Source organism: Erinaceus europaeus, chromosome 20 (assembly GCF_950295315.1).
Source record: "Erinaceus europaeus chromosome 20, mEriEur2.1, whole genome shotgun sequence".
Taxonomy (NCBI): Eukaryota; Metazoa; Chordata; class Mammalia; order Eulipotyphla; family Erinaceidae; genus Erinaceus; species Erinaceus europaeus.
In genome coordinates this window covers 50,413,174-50,431,008 of record NC_080181.1, presented here as the reverse complement: position 1 = coordinate 50,431,008, position 17,835 = coordinate 50,413,174, and the positions used below count along the sequence as shown (strand labels likewise).

General features: G+C 38.6%; 1 protein-coding gene across 6 annotated transcripts in view; it reads left to right on the top strand.

The window, feature by feature from the left end:
• MCTP2 (multiple C2 and transmembrane domain containing 2) overlaps positions 1 to 17,835 on the top strand; it is a 228,140-nt gene that overhangs the window by 172,064 nt on the left and 38,241 nt on the right. For all 6 annotated transcript variants that reach the window (XR_009546603.1, XM_060179344.1, XM_007518040.3 and 3 more), the window contains 2 exons: positions 12,301 to 12,423; positions 16,060 to 16,101. Coding sequence is in view for 5 of the 6 variants with exons in the window: in XM_060179344.1 (XP_060035327.1) it covers positions 12,301 to 12,423; positions 16,060 to 16,101 (165 nt within the window). In the remaining variant the exon portion in view is untranslated. The remainder of the gene's footprint in view (positions 1 to 12,300; positions 12,424 to 16,059; positions 16,102 to 17,835) is intronic.

The window sequence follows — 17,835 nt, the reverse complement described above, 5'->3', positions numbered from 1 at the left end:
TTCAAAGCTTGTACTGCAAGTTTATTTGATTTCTTTTGCATATTGCTGTATCATCCAATGCACAGTGTGTTTCCTCAATGAATCTATTAGGAAGTTCATGTTGTAGACAAGAAAGCATCTGAGTGTTTATACCATGGTCATCAGTAATAATAATGACAATAACTGAATTGTGAGGCAGTATTTTCCAGAAGTCTGACCTCACATTTCCACCCCCATCTTTTAAGATACAGGAAATACAGCTGAGGATTATGGTGATTTTGCTCCTTTTTGTATGATTGCAACCCAGTGTCTAAGCCAGTGGACAGCAGAGTGCATGAATAATGCCTTCTATATGGATGTTACCTAGAGAAACACACCAGTGACTAAGAGATCAAATACACTGGCTAAAAAGCCTTAGGGAAGCATTATATGTCTGAGGTCTGATCTATTGTCTGGGAGGTCTGAGAGTGTTAATGCACTCTGCAAAGATTACACTGCCTCTCTAATTGCTCCAACACTTCCTTAAAGGATTTAAACAGCCAGGAAGGGTGATGCTCCTTGTCAATTTTTGTCTTCTGCCCGCAGTTGAAGTTTATCTGTCTTTCCACTGAGACCACTAGATCAAGTAACCCAGCCAGTGTCAAAGGCATAAACTCTGAATTAAGAGTGAAAGCAATGAGGAATGTTATTTACAGCTCCATTATTACTTGCTCTTTAAATGCTTTGCATTCCATTCTGGGTGTTTATATTGTGAAAATGACAGCACATTCATGTTTAAAGGGGATGGGGGACCTGAAAAAAGTCCAGAGCTTCACGTTAACTTTGATCAGATTTATTTTCATGATCTTTTCTCGGCGCCATAAGGCCCAATGTGACATTTTGCATTTAGGTTATTTCAGTTAAAGACATGGAGAATACTGAACTTTGGCATTTCTTCTGTGCTACGTCCCCCAGCAAAACACACACACACACACACACACACACACACACAAGAGACCGACCTTTCTAAAATGTTTATCCTGAATTAGGCACGTACAAGACTGACACCCCCCCCCCAGGCAGGAAACGATAATTTGCCCAGACTATCATTGTAAATTTAATTTGTGGTGCAAACACAGCTTCCCTTCCCCTTTTGTTGCCCTTGTTGTTGTAGTTATTATTGTTGTTGTTGATGTCACCCTTGTTGGATAGGACAGAGAGAAACAGGAGGGGAGCAGAGATGGGGAGAGAAAGAGACACCTGCAGACCTGCTTCACTGCCTGTGAATCGACTCCCCTGCAGGTGGGGAACCAGGACTCAAACTGGGATCCATCCGTTGGTCCTTGAGCTTCCGGCCACGTGCGCTTAACCCACTGTGCCACTGCCTGACCCCCCAAACACAGCTTTTTGAAAGGTCCTTACTCTGCACTAGAAGATGTTTAGTCCATCCTGTGTGTCATCCTGTGTGAAATGATACTGTAATTTTATTATAAGTATCTCTGAAGTTGTTTGGATTATAATTCCATATTTGGAAATCACATGGAAATGCTTACTGGACAGTATTACCAGTTCTTCCATGATGGTAGTTTAGGGGTCTGTTTGTTTGAAAGAGTGCATAACATGTACATGTAGGCATAGTTCACATTGCTGCAGGAGTAGGGAGGTCATGCTAGCATTTTCCTTAAACATTTTCTATGAGCTATGCACAGATGCAACATTGAGAGGTAAAAATTCCAAATTGAGGGAGTCGGGTGGTAGCGCAGTGGGTTAAGCACACGTAGCGCAAAGCGCAAGGACCTGCATAGGGACCCTCTCCAGGTCTGCAGGTGTCTTTCTCTCCCCCTCTGTCTTCCCCTCCTCTCTCCATTTCTCTCTGTCCTGTCTAACAATGACATCATCAAAAACAACAGTAATAACTACAACAACAAAAAAAGACAGCAAGGGCAACAAAGGGAAAAATAAATATAAGTGACTATAAAAATTTTTTTTTAAATTCCAGTTTGATCCATTCAAATTGCTAATATACATGATCTAGAACCTGAAATATAACATTTATGTAGCATTTGAAAGAGACTTGGGAGCATTCCTGTAATTCAAGATTATAGTCTGAATGATGGGTATAGAAATATATATATATATATATATATATATATATATAATCTTGTTTGTCTCATGGGATTTTCACACTTTTAGTCTGACTGCACTGCATTTTACTCTTACTGTATAAAGCTGTCAGTGCATTCCTTATGTGACTCCTGAAGACTCTGAGCAGATGACAGAACAATTGCTGGAGGGGGAAAAACACATTAGAATCAAAATCTTCAGAAGAGAATTTCTCTAGCATATCCTGTTCCGGCTTCTCAGCTGATAGTTGCTCGCACTTTTTCTCATCGAATGTTCTCTCACACTGTTGGTAGATTGCACTGAATGTTTCATCTGTATATAAAAATTAAAAATTCAAACAAAAATCTGGCCCTCATGAAGAACAGGCCCTTTGGGCATATGGTTCATTATGCATCTTCGTTTAATTACCAAAACACTTGGGATGGCTTTCCTGCCCTTGCTTTCAACTTGCAAAGTTGAATCTCTTCTCTTGCACAGAAAATGTAGCACTGAATACTGTTCTGAAGGAGGGCAGAAAAAGAAAGGAAAAGAAAAGGGGAGGGGGGAAAAGCCTTTGAAGAAATGGCTGGAATTTATCAGAAGAGGAGGCATAGTTCTCAGTGTGAAACCAACAGCAGTAGGAATTTCTCTTCTCTTTTCCATTGTTTGTCTCTTTCTCTGTATCTCTCCTGCTGCCCCTGAAGGTTAGCATGACTGTGCTTAGTTTATATGAATGCAAGCAGGGCAGGAATGTGAGATCAAGGATTTAGGTTTCAAGAACATTCCCTCTGAGCAACTCAAGTCTCAAGATGAAGCTGTTCATGTTTTATTGGTTAGAAAGGGAGTGTTATGAAAGTGTGACTTTAATTGATTTTTCAGGGCAAACAGGTGGTGATGGTTTAGACATGCCTTTGCCTCAGTGCCACTCCTAATTTGGGACCGCACATGTAATAGCTTTATTAAAATAAACAATCTCCAGGCTTTGCTTTTACCTGAACATCTGCCTCTTGGATTTTCAAGGGCCTCTTACATTTTTTTTTTTTTCATGCTATGCTTAGATAGAGCAGATTCTCAAAAATACTAGGAAGGCATTATCATCAAGACATGTTCTCTGACTTATTTTTTGTTGTGTTTGGAAGTAGAGGACATTGGAATGCAAACATCATCTTCACATAGGATCATTACTGTGGCAGGAATTTGTTGCTGTTGAGACATTTATTTACACAATGTAACAGATTTTGAACTTCACAGGTCAGAATTTGAATTTATAGTTTCTAGGTTTGGATTTGAACTATATGTCATTTTGGTGAGCAAAAGATTGCTCAAGTGCAGGCATGCACACACACAGAATATACTGGAAGACTATGTTTTGGGTTTCTTCCTGATTTAAATGATGGTTCAGAATTTCAGGAAAGCTTCTTGAATACCTCCTGATGCAAATAACTTCAGGATTCCTAAAAGCAGTTTCAAAGGGAAAGGAAGAGCCAAACCCTGGTATCCTTTTTGTTTTTAGTGGCAGGTCTGCATGGCTCTGATAGAAGCACAATTTTCTTTCAGATAAGCAAATAGGTAGTATTTTGGAATAGTGGGAGACCATCCGTGCATTCTTGATGGGATTCCTAAAGGAACTGTGCTTTGCTATAAATAGCTCACTAAGCACTGTTAGAGAGTTCCTGAATTCAAGTACCTTAAGGTCTGTTTTAAGCACAGGGAATATGTATAGAGCGATTGCAGGCTTAATGTGAATTTACGGCAACCTTACTTCTTTTAGTGCCAGAAATAAAGCTCCAAGTGCAGTAACTTAATACAGTGAACTGCTTTGCTCCATCACTGCACTCATGCTAATTAGATATACTTGCTTTATTACTCAGAGCGATTTTCTTTTCTGTCTTCATTCTGATCTAATCTTTCCATGAACATGAAGGAAAAGACCCAAGTGTTAAGTTGAAGCTTTTAGTCCCAATTGTAGCCTGCTGTTCACATGACCAAAGTCAGAGCACACGTCCAGAGATCCCTGTGTTCACTTAGATTACAGTTAGACCTGGTCTGCCCACCCTGCCACAGTTTCTCCTCTGAAATGATATCAGAACATTTAATGGGCTTTTTTTTTCTTGACCTCTTCAAGATATCCGGCTTTACAGAGGAATAAATACATTTTTGAGGATTCTTACCTCCTTTCCTTTCATCAGAGCTGAGAACTTGACTGATGGCTTTGAAAGATGTACTTACCAAAATCAGACTCAAATACCAGCTTCTGCAAAAAAAAAAAAAAAATGCGTAATATGAAATTTATTGTCTGATTCTAGACCTGAAATTATGATCATTCTGGGGGTGGGAGAAGCCTGTATTCACAGCACATCAGGTCCTTACTTTCTTTAATTTAGTTTGGTGATTTTTATTCCTACTTCTTAAATCATCTGTTCAGTGGTATGTGGATCTTTATTGGGCCATAGGTGATTGTTTGACTTGGTTTTTTTTTTTTTGTTTGATTGTTTGTTTTTGTTTTCATTTGTATAAAATCTTCAAGAACTTTATAGGATGGCCAGTAACATAGTAATAACATTTTAATAAGTGTTTCATATTTAAAAGGAAAAGATTATGTACTTACTGTGAAATATATAAATATACGTCAGAAGAAATTTGTTCTGATTTAAACAATTTCCTTAAAACATTTAAAAAAAAAAGAGGATAGTAAAAGTAAGAAAAAAAAAATTCAATGCCTAGAATAATATGGCCTAAAAGTCTCCAAGTAATATTTAACATTAGGGTGTGTGGAATTTTATGTGTACACTTCTTCTAAATCAGAATGAGTGGGTGGACTGTGGTACACCCAGTTGAGCTCACGTGTTACTATGCCCAAGGACCTGGGTTTGAGCCCCTGTTCCCCACCTGCAGGGGAAATGCCTCAGGAGCAGTGAAGCAGGTCTACAGATGTCTGTCTTCTGTCTCCCTCTCAACCCTTCCCCCCCCAATTTCTTTCTGTCCTATATAAAGTAATTAGATGGTTCATAGTTGTTGACTCAGAAAACTTTCTAAAATATTTTATTTATTATTATTTTATTGGATAGAGACAAGAAGAAATTCAGAGGGAAACAGGAGAGTGAGAAAAAGACAAAAATACTTTTACTTATTTTTATTTTTTAATTTTAATTAATTTATTTATAAAATGGAAACACTGACAAGACCATAGGATAAGAGGGGTACAGTTCCCACCACTAGAGCTCAGTATCCTATCCCCTCCCCTGATAGCTTTCCTACTCTTTAGCCCCATGGGAGTATGGATCCAGGGTCATTCATTATAGGGTGTATAAGGTGGGAGGTATGGCTTCTGCAGTTGCTTCCCCACTGAACATGGGTGTTGACAGGTCGAACCGTATTCCCAGCCTGTCTCTCTCTTTCCCTAGTGGAGCAGGGCTCTGAGGAAGCGGAGCTCCAGGACACATTGGTGGGGTCATCTGTCCAGGGAAGTCTGGTTGGCATCATGGTAGCATCTGGAACCTGGCAAGACTGAGGCCCTCCAGAAATACTTTTTATTATTTATTTGTTTGTTTATTTATCTATTTATTTTACCCTAAGCTCTACCTTATGATGATGCTGGGGATTGAACCTGGAATTTTGTAGCCTCAGACATTAGTCTTTTTGTATAACTATTGTGTTATCTCCTTCTCCTTACCCCCTGGAGGGAAACTATCTATCATAGAAACCACAATAGGAGATAGAAATGCAGATTGAAATAAGAAGGTTATTAGAGGGCAGGGGAGGGGAGTCATCAGGCATTCCACTTCTGGGTCTCATCCCACTGGGAGGTTTGTCCATGACTGCTGTTATTCCCCCTTATCTTTGTCAAGATAAGGCTGAGACCAGAAACAAACTAACAAAGGAACAAACAAAACCAGGAAGAAAGAAAAGAAAGATCTCATTTCTAAAACCAGTGTTTTTTTTTTTTTAACTCAAAAAGGTATAGACTTGATTTTATCATCTATCTGGATAGACTTTCATGCTTTCTCTAAGTATGTTTAGCCCTTTCATATTGTTATTTTACTAGTTTTCTATAGCTACCGTAACCAGGTGGCTCAGCACATTACATAATTGCTTATTTATTTATTTTAGTGCCACTAGGGTTATCACTAGGGCATAGGTGCCTGCACAAGGAATCCACCACTTCTAGTTGACATTTTTCCTCCCCCCCCCATACTTCTTTTCTTTCATTTTTTTTTGATAGACATTCCTGTTTTGCAGACACCAATCATGGGGAGATGAGAAATTATATCCATATATAAACAACTGTACTGAAAACCATTAATCCCCCAGTAAGATGATTTTTTAAAAAATTGATAAGAGATAGAGAAAATGAGTAAATAGGACCAAGAGGAACAAACTCCCAGCTACAAAATAAACAAGTCAAGGGAATGTAATAAGTAGTGTGGTCTTTATGCTTTGCGCCACTGGTCTCCTGCTATGTTATCTTTTATGTTGAAAAGTCAATTGTTGATTGCTGCTTCTTGAGAGAAATGAAGCATTTTTCATTCTAGTGTAAATTTTCTTTTGGTCATTAATATGCGGCTTTATTCCAAGGTCTTTGTAAGCAGCAGCCCTTTTTTTCCCCACATGATATTTGAAGTTCTTTGAGTCTGTAACTTCACATATTTTCTAAATCTAGAGAAATTCTCAATCAGAATCATTTGTAGTTTCTCACGATTTTATTTCCTATATTCTTGTAGATAACATCTTTATATGTGCATTGAAAAAAAATTTTTTTTTACCAGAGTACTGCTTAGGTCTGGTTTATGATGGTACAGGTGATTGAATCTGGGACTTAGAAGCCTCAGGCATTATAGTCTCTTTGCATAATCATTATGCTGTCTCCTCCACACTTTATTGAACTTTTCTCTGTGTTCAGTATCTTTTTTACTATGTATTTTAAACCTCATTTATCTTAACTTTAAGTATAGCTATTTTTATTTTATTTTATTATTATTTTGCCTCCAGGGTTATCTCTGGGGCTCGGCTCCTGCACTACAAATCCACTGTTCCTGTAGGCCATTTTTTTCAAATTTTGTTGCCCTTGTTATTATTGTTGTTGTTATTGTTACTGATGCCATTGCTGTTGTTGGACAGGACAGAGAGAAATCGAGAGAGGAGGGGAAGACAGGAAGAGAAAGATAGACACCTGCAGACCTGCTTCACCACTTGTGGACATTACCCCCCCTCCCCCGCCACAGGTGGGGAGCCAAGGTCTCGAACCGGGATCTTTACACTGGTCCTTGCGCTTCATACCATGTGAGCTTAACCTGCTGTGCCACCGCCTGGCTCATTATTTTAATTTGACTTTTTTTTTATTATTCCTTTTTACCAGAACACTGCGCATCTCTGGTTTATGGCTGTGCTGAGGATTGAACCTGAAACCTTTGATGCTTCAGGCATGAAAGTGTGGTTTTTTTTTTTTTTTTGTATAATCATTATACTATCTTCCTAGCTACTAGCATAACTATTTTCTACAAATGCCTCAAATCATGAATTCTTCCTTTTCTGTTTTGCTGGTAAAATTAACTTCATGAGTTCTCTCATTTATCTTTTTTTCCCTTTAATTTGTAAGTTTACATTAAATCCTACTTTATAGATTCCTGTTCTGGGCTATTATTCTCCAGCATTTGATCCATTTTTTATGTATATACTACTCATAATTATCTTTAAATGTTTATATGACAACTCCAACATCTAAATCTAATTACTGGTTCTCATTGTTTGTCTTTCTCCTGATTTTTACTCATTGCTTCTTACTTTTCTCTTTGTCTGGTTATTTATATTAGATACTGAAAGTGGCTTATTAAAACATTTTAGATGGTATGAGCTGTGTTAACATCCAACAGAGGATGGGGAGGGGCCCACTAATGGTCACTTAGTCAGTGTGATCCAGTGACAGGTTAAGAGGAGTCAAGAGGGCCAGCAAAATTACTCACGTGGATAGTGCACTGCTTTGCCATGTACATGCCCAGAGTTCATCCTGGCTCCCACTGCACTAAAGGGGGTTTTGGTGCTGTGGTCTCTTTCACTCTCTGTCTTTGTTTTTGTGCCTCTCTCTCTCTCTCTCTCTCTCTCTCTCTCTCTATATATATATATATATATATATATATATATATATATCACTTATTAGTGAAACTTAATAAAGTAGGGGCAGGGAAGGAGAGCACAATGAAACATGGACTGATCCTGGTACATTGTACCAAAGCAAAGGACTCTGGGGAGGGAGGAAGAGGGGCCTATTGCTTAATGAAATTGCACGCATATATCAGTGACTGCACTGTAAAGCATTAATCCCCTCAATAAAAAAAAATTAAAGAAAAAAGTGGAATCAAGGTTGATTTTTAAGCATTTTTAGGTCTGCTTCTAGGTTACCCAAGTGCTTCATGCAAAACCTTTCAGAAATCTTAATAATAGCCTGTAATGTTTACTGGAATCCAAGGTATTTAGTAGTCCTTTACCACCAGTTCTCATCTTTCAACTCATTGAGATTGCCAAAAGCACTTAGCTAGTTCTCTCAAGTCTCACCTCTTTCCCACCTTCTCCACTGAAGCTCTGTCTGGTGTAGGAAACCATAGCTAGTCTCAGTTTTGCCTAAGACTTTCCTTTTTTAAAAAAGTTTTATTTTTTTATAGACCAAATATTTTTTTAATGTATGCCAAATCAAGATGGTTCACATTGACTAAAAAACAAATTCCAGTTGCTCCACATTCTGGCAACACTTTATCTTGTCAGTCTTTGTACATCTAGTCTGTCTAGTAAGTGTGCAGTGCTACCTCATAATAGTCTGCATTGCATTTCCTCATGGCAAATCATCTCTCCATGTGCTTTAAAATATTAATATTAATATAGAGGTGTGTGTGTGCGCGTGCGTGTGTGCGTGCGTGCGTGCGTGCGTGTGTGTGTGTGTGTGTGTGTGCGCGCGAGCGTATGAAAGGTCTGGTGAAATAATTTTCTGGAAAATATTCAGCTTAGTTCTTTAAGTGCTCTTCTGATCTCCCCCCCCACCCCACCCCCCGATCTCTCTGAGATTTCAAATCCCTCCCTTTGGACTTTTGGAATCATTCATTAGCCTAGAGAGCTCATTCATTTTGTCCAATTTTTCCCTGTTTCAGATAAAGTAATTTCTTTTGATATGTCTTTGTTTCTTGAGTGTTTTTAATTCTGCTACTAAGTGTATCTACTAAATGTATTAAAACATCAAAGATAGTTTATTTTTAGTTAGGTAATTTTCACTTTTTTTTTCTGCTGAGATTTACTAACTTGCCATTTTCCTTCATATCTTTGATCATACTTAATTGGTGATTTAATGCTCGTATCTGATAATTTACCTTACAGATGGCAACAGTTGGTTCCCCATTTTTTGGAGTGGATTATGTTTTCCAAAATGTCAATGTCAAGCAACTTTGAATTATATCTTAGACACTAGTTTCTGTGGTAGAAGCCCTAGATTCTCCTACATTTTTCTGACATGTTTGATTTTATTTGCTCGTATTAATTTTATAGAAGTAAATTAACTTATCATGTTATATAGTTTTCAGTTGTGTAGACTTAGATCAACATCTATATAGACTACTTTGTGCTGTCACTGGAAGTTGTTTTCATCCACTACCATCCAGTTGATTCCTTTTAGTTAGTTTGCACTCACCCACCTACTTCCCCATTCCATCCTGAAAGTGCCCTCCTCTGTCTTCTGATTTTGTTTGAGCAGGCATTTAACCTCATTAGATTCAAAGGCCAGTGAATCTACCATGCAGGCACAAAACCCCAGAAATAATACTGGTGGCCAAAAAAAAAAAAAAAAAAAGAAAGAAAATGAAGCAACAGAATCTTACCCACTTAAATACAGTCTAGTTACTAAGCTACAATTTAAATATATGTTATTAGTAAAAGAATAGAAGTATACATTAATAAATGGGAATAGAGGACCTATAGACCAAAACATTCCCATGTGGGGTCTTGGCCAGGCATTCAGAAGAGTGAGCAAACTGTGGCTTGACATAGAAATCTAGTTGTCAAAATTTGGTCTCCATAAAGACAAAGTTCAAAATGGGTAATTGTTTCCAACTTTTAACCAAAAACTTTTGAGTCAAAATAAGGAATATTATCATTCAGAGGGATAAACAAGGAAACAGCTTTTTCATGTCATGGTGAAATGTGATTGCTTAAGTAGAACATTGCACACCAGAGGTGCAAACCCTAAGGTTGAAGATTAACCAGCTTGACTACATTAAAATGCAAAACCAACCTTGTAACCTAAGTGGTAAGAGAATATAATGGACAAATTGTAGAACATTCATTTGAATGGAGTACCACTATCAGTTAAAATGAATTTATTTAATTTATACTTAAACCATCAGTTGACATACAACACATAATGTGAATAAAATTTCAGAGTGCTACAGATGTTTGGATGTTATTTATGTTGCTTTTCTTACAAGCCTCAGATATCAAAGGTTCACAGTGACTTTAGGGGACTGTTGTCTATGTATATGGAATAGTAGAACTGAGGAAAGTCAAAGAAAACTGACTCTTTGAAATGTTTTATATAAAAAAGAGAGTGAGAAAACAAATTTTAAAGACTGGAAATGGCATGTTAACAAATCTTAATGCATGGGGGTGCTTGGACATTTATTAAATCAGTTTATTTCTGATGTTTGGCTGTATAATGTTGCAAATCACTTAGTGAAGTAAAGGAGAGAAAAAACATTGTTATGAATAATACGAAGAAGGGACAGACAATTTTGAGTAGACTTTGTGACTGTGAGTATAGCATTAGAATTCCTAATAAGAAATAAATGAAAAGCAATTTGAAACATTAAGAAATTTCAGTAAGTTTACTAAGTTTAAAAAATAATATGTACAAATTACTAGCTCTTATAAAGCAAGAAATTACCAAGTCAAAAAAATCAACTGATGATTTTACATAGTTTACAATAGCAACTAGAAAGAAAAAAGCAAGAAGAGGCCAGGTAGTGGCATACTTGGTTGAGCATACATGTTACAGTACGCAAGATCCTGGGTTCGAGCCCCTAGTCCTCACCTACAGACAGAAAGCTTTGTGAATGGTGAAGCAGTGCTGCACAGTGTCTCTGTCTTTCACTCTCCCTCTCTCTATCTCCCTCTCGATTTCTGGCTTTCTCTAGAAAATAAATAAAGATAATAACAACAACAAAAATAAGAAAAAGAAAAGCAAGAAGCATGTAATGGCCACAAAAATATCTTTAAACTTGCATAAGTATTTTAGTAATAATAGGAAGAACAGGTAGCAAGTCCCAGTATTTAAGATGCTGTAATTTATCTTCTTCTAAGTTGGCATATCACGAGTCACTTTTTTTGAATAGTTGCAAACTGACAGCAGATAACCACAGGTTATCTCATTTTATCTTTATCTTCTACCTGTAAGTAGGGAGGGGAGTGAGATTAAATTTTTGAGGTAAAATTTGTTCAAAATCTCACTCTTCCCTCATGTTATAATCATGAATTCTTTTCTTATTTATCCTACTAGTTAGTGTGTTCCTTGGAGATAGGACCATGTCTTTCTGTATCATTTCCCAGCCACCCTTTCAGCAGAGATTCTAGTACTCAAATCCAGTCCCCTAGGAACTGACTCCAAATTTAAAATCTGATAAAAAAAAACAAAAAACAGGCAGATATGGCACACTTTAATGTAAGCTGTTCTGGCCAGTCATTTTCTTGTGACCAAATAGCTTCACAATGGGAGGAGTTTTAAGATATTCAGAGAGACTTTGAAAAGATGAATTCTTTCTGTGAAATGTTGGGACATTTTTCTTTGCCATTAACAGTCAATTCTGCAATTAATCATTCTCTCCTGTTCAAGTAGACCTCACAGTTGGTAAACATTGGCTATCCCTTTATGACTTTGGATTTTTCTATGGTATTTTATCTAAAATCTGGTACACGAAATCTAGGAGCAAAAGGTTGAGTAGAGGTGATTATGAATTCGAGGTTCTAGGTGTGAACTACTGCATCTCAGCTGTAGTGTATAACGTAACTCATTTTTAAAACCTTTCTCTCTCTACTACACTTCTAATACTGTTCTTTGAGTGTTTATGTGTGTGCTTAACTGTTTTGGAACTGTTTCTATAAGCTACTCTAAAAAGTTCTGGTTTAATTTTATAAAGTCAGTGAATAAACATTTAAGATTGTTCTATTTTTTATCAAGCACTCATTTGATTTTATTTGTCTTCAAATCAGGTATTTTTGGTCACGGTCTGGAATTTTGAACTGTACATGCTTCCCTTGGCATTACTGCTTCTCTTTTTCTACAACTTCATCAGACCCATAAAAGGGAAGGCTGGCAGCACCCAGGACAGCCAGGTGAGCAAAGGGCCCAATGATAATGGCAGCTGACAAGAGAAAATTGTGTTAAGGGTAAACCACCACCACTGTCACCACTAAATTAGGATACAGGTGCATCATATTTGAGACTTGAGGATCAGGCCTGTGCATATATCCATGTAACTTGGAGATCAGCTTTCAGGTAAATTTGTGTCTTCCTTCTGTGGCATCTGGTGATCCTTTGTCCGGGCCTCTTCTCTCAGCATGAGGAGAGCTCCTTGGTGTCATTTCCATGCCTGTGGCGCATGTGTGTGTATGCATCTGGGTCTCTGAAGTGAATGGAATTCTCATTCACTAGTGAAGGGCGCTGGGAGACTCATGTAATCCCGTTAGGGCACAGAGAATATTTAGGAGACCGTTCCAGCCTTTCCACCTGTGCAGTTCATCCTTTGTCCTGAAGGCTCAGGAAATTCTTGGGAACTTATAAAGTGCCCACATAATTTTTATAATTCTCAGGCTCCCTGTGGTATGTATGGAAGGACGCATTTAGGTAAAGCCTTTTCCCAAAGATATTATCCCCATTACCTTCCCCCCCCCCAGGTTTATCTCTGGGGCTTAATGCCTCCACTATGAATCTATTGTGATTAGTGGACAATTTTTTCCTCCATTTTTTTTTCTTTATATTTGATAGGAAAGAGAGAAATTGAGAGGAAAGGGGAGACAGAGATGGAGAAAAGAAAAGAGATACCATAGGAGTCGGGCAGTAGTGCAGCGGGTTAAGCGCATGTGTCACAAAGCACAAGGACCAGCTTAAGGATCCCGGTTCGAGCCCCGGCTCCCCACCTGCAGGAGAGTCGCTTCATAGGCGGTGAAGCAGGTCTGCAGGTGTCTCTCTGTCTCTCTTTCTCTTTATCTCCCCTTTTTCTCTCAATTTCTCCCTGTCTCTAGTAACAAATTAAAAATAAAAAGAAAAGAGATACTTGCTTCATTGCTTCACTACTCCCAAAGCTCCCCCCTTGCAGGTGGGGAGGCCTGAACCAGGGGCTTTGCTTATGGTAATGTGTGTGCTCAGTCAGGTGCACCACCACCTGTCCCCCACCCACTGCCCCCATTACCGGCTCAGCTTTCTTTTCTTTGTCTTTCCTACATATTTACAAACTGTGTATATTTATTTTTAGGTATATGCATGTCATATATATTATATGCAAATATTCTGCATATCTGCATACAACTGTGTATGTGTCTATAAAACCTTTTAACTTTATCAGAGGTTCTTCTAAATTATTTCCTAGTTTAATCTTGATAACACAACCCTTAAGAACCCACATTTTGGGGAGGGAGTTGGTAACAGCAGATTAAATGCCTTCCATGTGTGAGATCCTGGGTTTGGTCCCTTCAATACATAAAACATAGAGGAGTGCTCTGGTAGGAATATCTCTCTCTCTCAAACTCTCTCTCTGTCCCTCAACCCTCCCTCCCTCTAAAAGAAATTAATCATTCTCATTTTTTGTTTTATGAAACTAAACTGAGAGAGTGGTAAGGTACTTTGCCCAAAACCACACAGCAAAAAAAAAAAAAAAAAAAAAAAAAAAAAGTTGTGAAACAGTGTATCAGCTTGAAGACTATGAACCCAAGCTGGCAATTGCAGCGACTTTTCTCACATCACATGTTTGTATTCTATCATTCCTATCCACTTGCTTTCCTGAAACATGTTCACTGCCAATGGCAAATAGGCAATTTCTCCAAGATCGTGGATGTCAAACTGCTAGTTGGAGTTCCTGGGAATTCTGGAGGTACTGAGGTACCAGGTCTGGAGAAATACATATTTTTTAAATTTTATTTTACTTCAATAAGAAATGATGTAGAAAGACACAGAGGGGGCTAGGTGCGTGGTGCACCCTGTTGAGCACACATGAGACAACGTACAAGGACCCTGGTGCAAGCCCATAGTCCCCACCTCCAATGGGAAAGCTTTACACGTGATGAAGCAGGGTTGCAGGTGCTTCTCCCCCCTCCTCTCCATCCCCCTTCCTCTTGATTTCTGTCTGTCTCTATCTAATAAATAAAGATAGTAAGTGGCATGGGAGGTGGCACAGTGGCTGAGGCACTAGACTCTCAAGCACGAGGTCCTGAGTTCAATCCCTGGCAGAACATGTACCAGATTGATGCCTGGTTCTTTCTCTATCCTCCTCCTCTATCTTTCTAATAAATAAATAAATAATTTTTTTAAAAAAAGATAATAAAAATTAAAAAGTTACAGAGAGAAAGACTAGAGCATGTTCATCTCTGGCTTATAGTGGTGCTGGGGGTTGAACCTGAGATTTCAGAACCTCGGGCATGAAAGTCATGCAGAACCATCTCCCCAGTCCCAAGAAATCTTTTGATGCAACTCCATTGGTTTGTAGGGTATAGCACAGTACTGTCTGGAAACTTCAAAGTTACTCTCTTTTTTGTGTATGCTACTGATTATTCCTTTTAAATATTTTGAACATTGACATCCAAACAGCATGTCTGACCTTTGCAAAGTAAAGCAGAAAGGTAAGTGTTACCAATGAAAACAGACCCTGGCTTTCTAACACCCAGCCTCCTCTCAGAGCTCCCAAGCCTATTTATTGTGTAGCAAATGTGTGATAGCTTCTAATATTCCAGTGGTAGGATTTAAGTGTACCTCTTCAATAGCCACTATTTCAAAATGACTCTGAACAAGCCTATTTGTAGTCCAACTGGGGCTGTAGCCCCTGAGCTAAAGCCGGATGCCTTTTATTCCAGATCAGAGCCTGGCATTTCCTTCCCTCACCTGCCTCTCCCCAGTCCTGAAACAATAGCACCGTATAAAAACCTGTAACCTATTCTGGAGATTAATTATATTCCAACTAATGCATTTTCTACTGTCTAATGTTTCTGTAATGGCCCCAGAGGGAAAGAGCAGTCATTACAACAATGAGTCTCACACAAACAGATTGGGGTATTCTCCGCTCTAATATCATAGTTGCTTCATTTGTCAGAATAAGAACAAAAACAAAATATAAAGTGCAACTGGATGATGCATTTGGAAAGCCTGGTGCCTTCAAAGGACACTAGCCTAACAGTCACTGATACTCTGTAGATATGGAGATGGTCTTTCCACTTTCAAATCCCTGAACTTGAAAGTGGTATTTTTAGAGGTTATTACTTATTTTAAAAATAGTAATGCTTATTGAGTGGGGAGATATCTCAGTGGTAGAGTGCAGTACTTGTGTGGATGGGATCTGGATTTTGATCCCCAGTGCCACCAGAGTAGTACATTGGTTCTCTGTCTGAAATTAAATTAATCTTTTAAAAAAGTGTTTAGATTACATAGGAAAAATTAAAAATACATGTGAAGTACAGGAAAGAGATTTTGGTGTAGGGCAAGTGCCTTTCCAAGTGCACAAACCATGTTCAAGTCACAGTAGCCCATGGGAGATGGTATGTTACTGGGGGAGGGAGGGTCTGGTGCTATGGAGTCTCTGTCTCTATCTCACTCCATCTCTGTCTGAATGAAAAAGTGGCCTAAATGCAGTGAAATCAAGCATGTTTTTTCAGAGCTCCAGAGTTCTCAGAGCTTTTTGTTTTGAAAACAAAAGTATGAGTTTTAATTTTCACTTGCTAATTCCATGCTTTGTTTTGCTAACAGATTATGGGTTTTCTTTTTAGGAGAGCATAGACATAGATGAGGAGGAGGAAGATGATGACAAGGTGAGTGTTAAAGGAGGAGTATTAGGAGCTGGGTGGTGATGCACCTGGTTGAGCATGCATGCTAACATGCTTGAGGACCTGGGTTCAAGTTTCCTGTCTACAGCTGCAGGGGGAAAGCTTTGTGAGTGGCGAAGTAGGGCTGCAGGTGTCTCTTTGTCTTTCTGTCCTATCAAATTTAAAAAAAATGATAGACATATTTTTAAGAAACTCACAGAATATTAAAGGAAGAATATTAAAGGTAACAAAACTGTTTTCATCAAAGATTATTCTTTCAAGTGGGTTATAACTCTTAATTATTTAGGATAACATGATGCTGTAACCAGTACAGTACTATACTTGCATTTTTAAAAAGTCTATTGCTTTTTACAGTTCAGATTAAGGGGAGTGTGAGAGGTAGGTCACCTGGCAGAGAGCACATTTTATCATGTTCAAGGACCAAAGTCTGAGTTCTGGTACCACATGGGAACATCATGCAAAGCACAGAGGGAAGTTCCGTGAACAGTGGTGTGGTGCTAGGATGTCGCTCTCCTCTAATCAAAATTAAAAAGGGTGACAAATTCTACTCGGAGCAGTAAATATGCACAGACACAAGGCTTTAGTGGATAACAATAATAGCATTAATAGTAATAACAACACTAATGTGTGTGAATGAAGATGGAAAGTGGTCAAATGTTAAGCAAGAACTGAAATGAAATATTCTAAAGAGGAATTCTTCAGGAGGCCTGTCACTTGAACAGAGTCAGATTCACCTTCCCCCTGCTGAGAGGAAGGTAACCTAGAAAGTCCATGGAAAATCAAGTGGAATTGCCATTCTTTTCGGTTTCTGTCTGCACTCGGTGGGGTGGACACCTACTTCAGAGCCTGTCACTTTCCCAGCTGTTGCTGGCAATGTTTTCAGCTATATGTCTGTGTACATCTGTCCTTTTTCTTCTCCTGGGAGAATCTCTTAAATCTTCTGCTTTTGTTGTCATTGTGCTTTCAGTCAGGCAAACCTTCTGGAATAAAACAGAAAAGAGAGAGAGAGACAGCGAGAGAGAGAGAGAGAGAGAAATGGCAAATGAGATGCTACTAGCTAAACGAACCTCCAGTCTAAGAACCAGTGATCCATGGGCTTGTGATGGGAGATTTTTAGAGGCTTAGAGGAAGTAGGGAGGAAAAGGTGAAAGGGGAGCTTGAATACTAACTATCCGATATAAAATGCCCACGAAATTGGGATGGGTTAAACAACACTGGCTCCTAAACAACACTGGCTCCATGACACAAACAGCCATACAATTCATTGGCCAGATCAGATCATTTTGACCCCCTTGAAGCAAATCATGTAGATTACAAAATCATATTTATTGTGTTCAGATGATCGTAGTGAAATGATAGAATGGAGAATAATGGTTTTGAAAAGGGAGTGGACCCTGTTTAGAGTAAAGATCACCTTTACTAAGACATTTCTCAGTCACTTCTAAGTGATAGAACACCCTGAGTTTTAAAAATAGACATAAGGGAGTGAAGGGGACAGACACTGGTCACCCAGTAGGACATACACTTCACCATATGGAGGTCCTGAATTCAAGCCTCAGCACCACATGGAAAAACTGTGGATGGCACTGGGGCTCCATAGATGTTGGAGTGCTGCTGTGATATCTCTCCTTTCTGTCTTCTGTGTCTCCCTATTTCTAAATTCGAAAAATTTAAGGGGAAGGGGAAGGGGAAGGGGAAGGGGAAGGGGAAGGGGAAGGG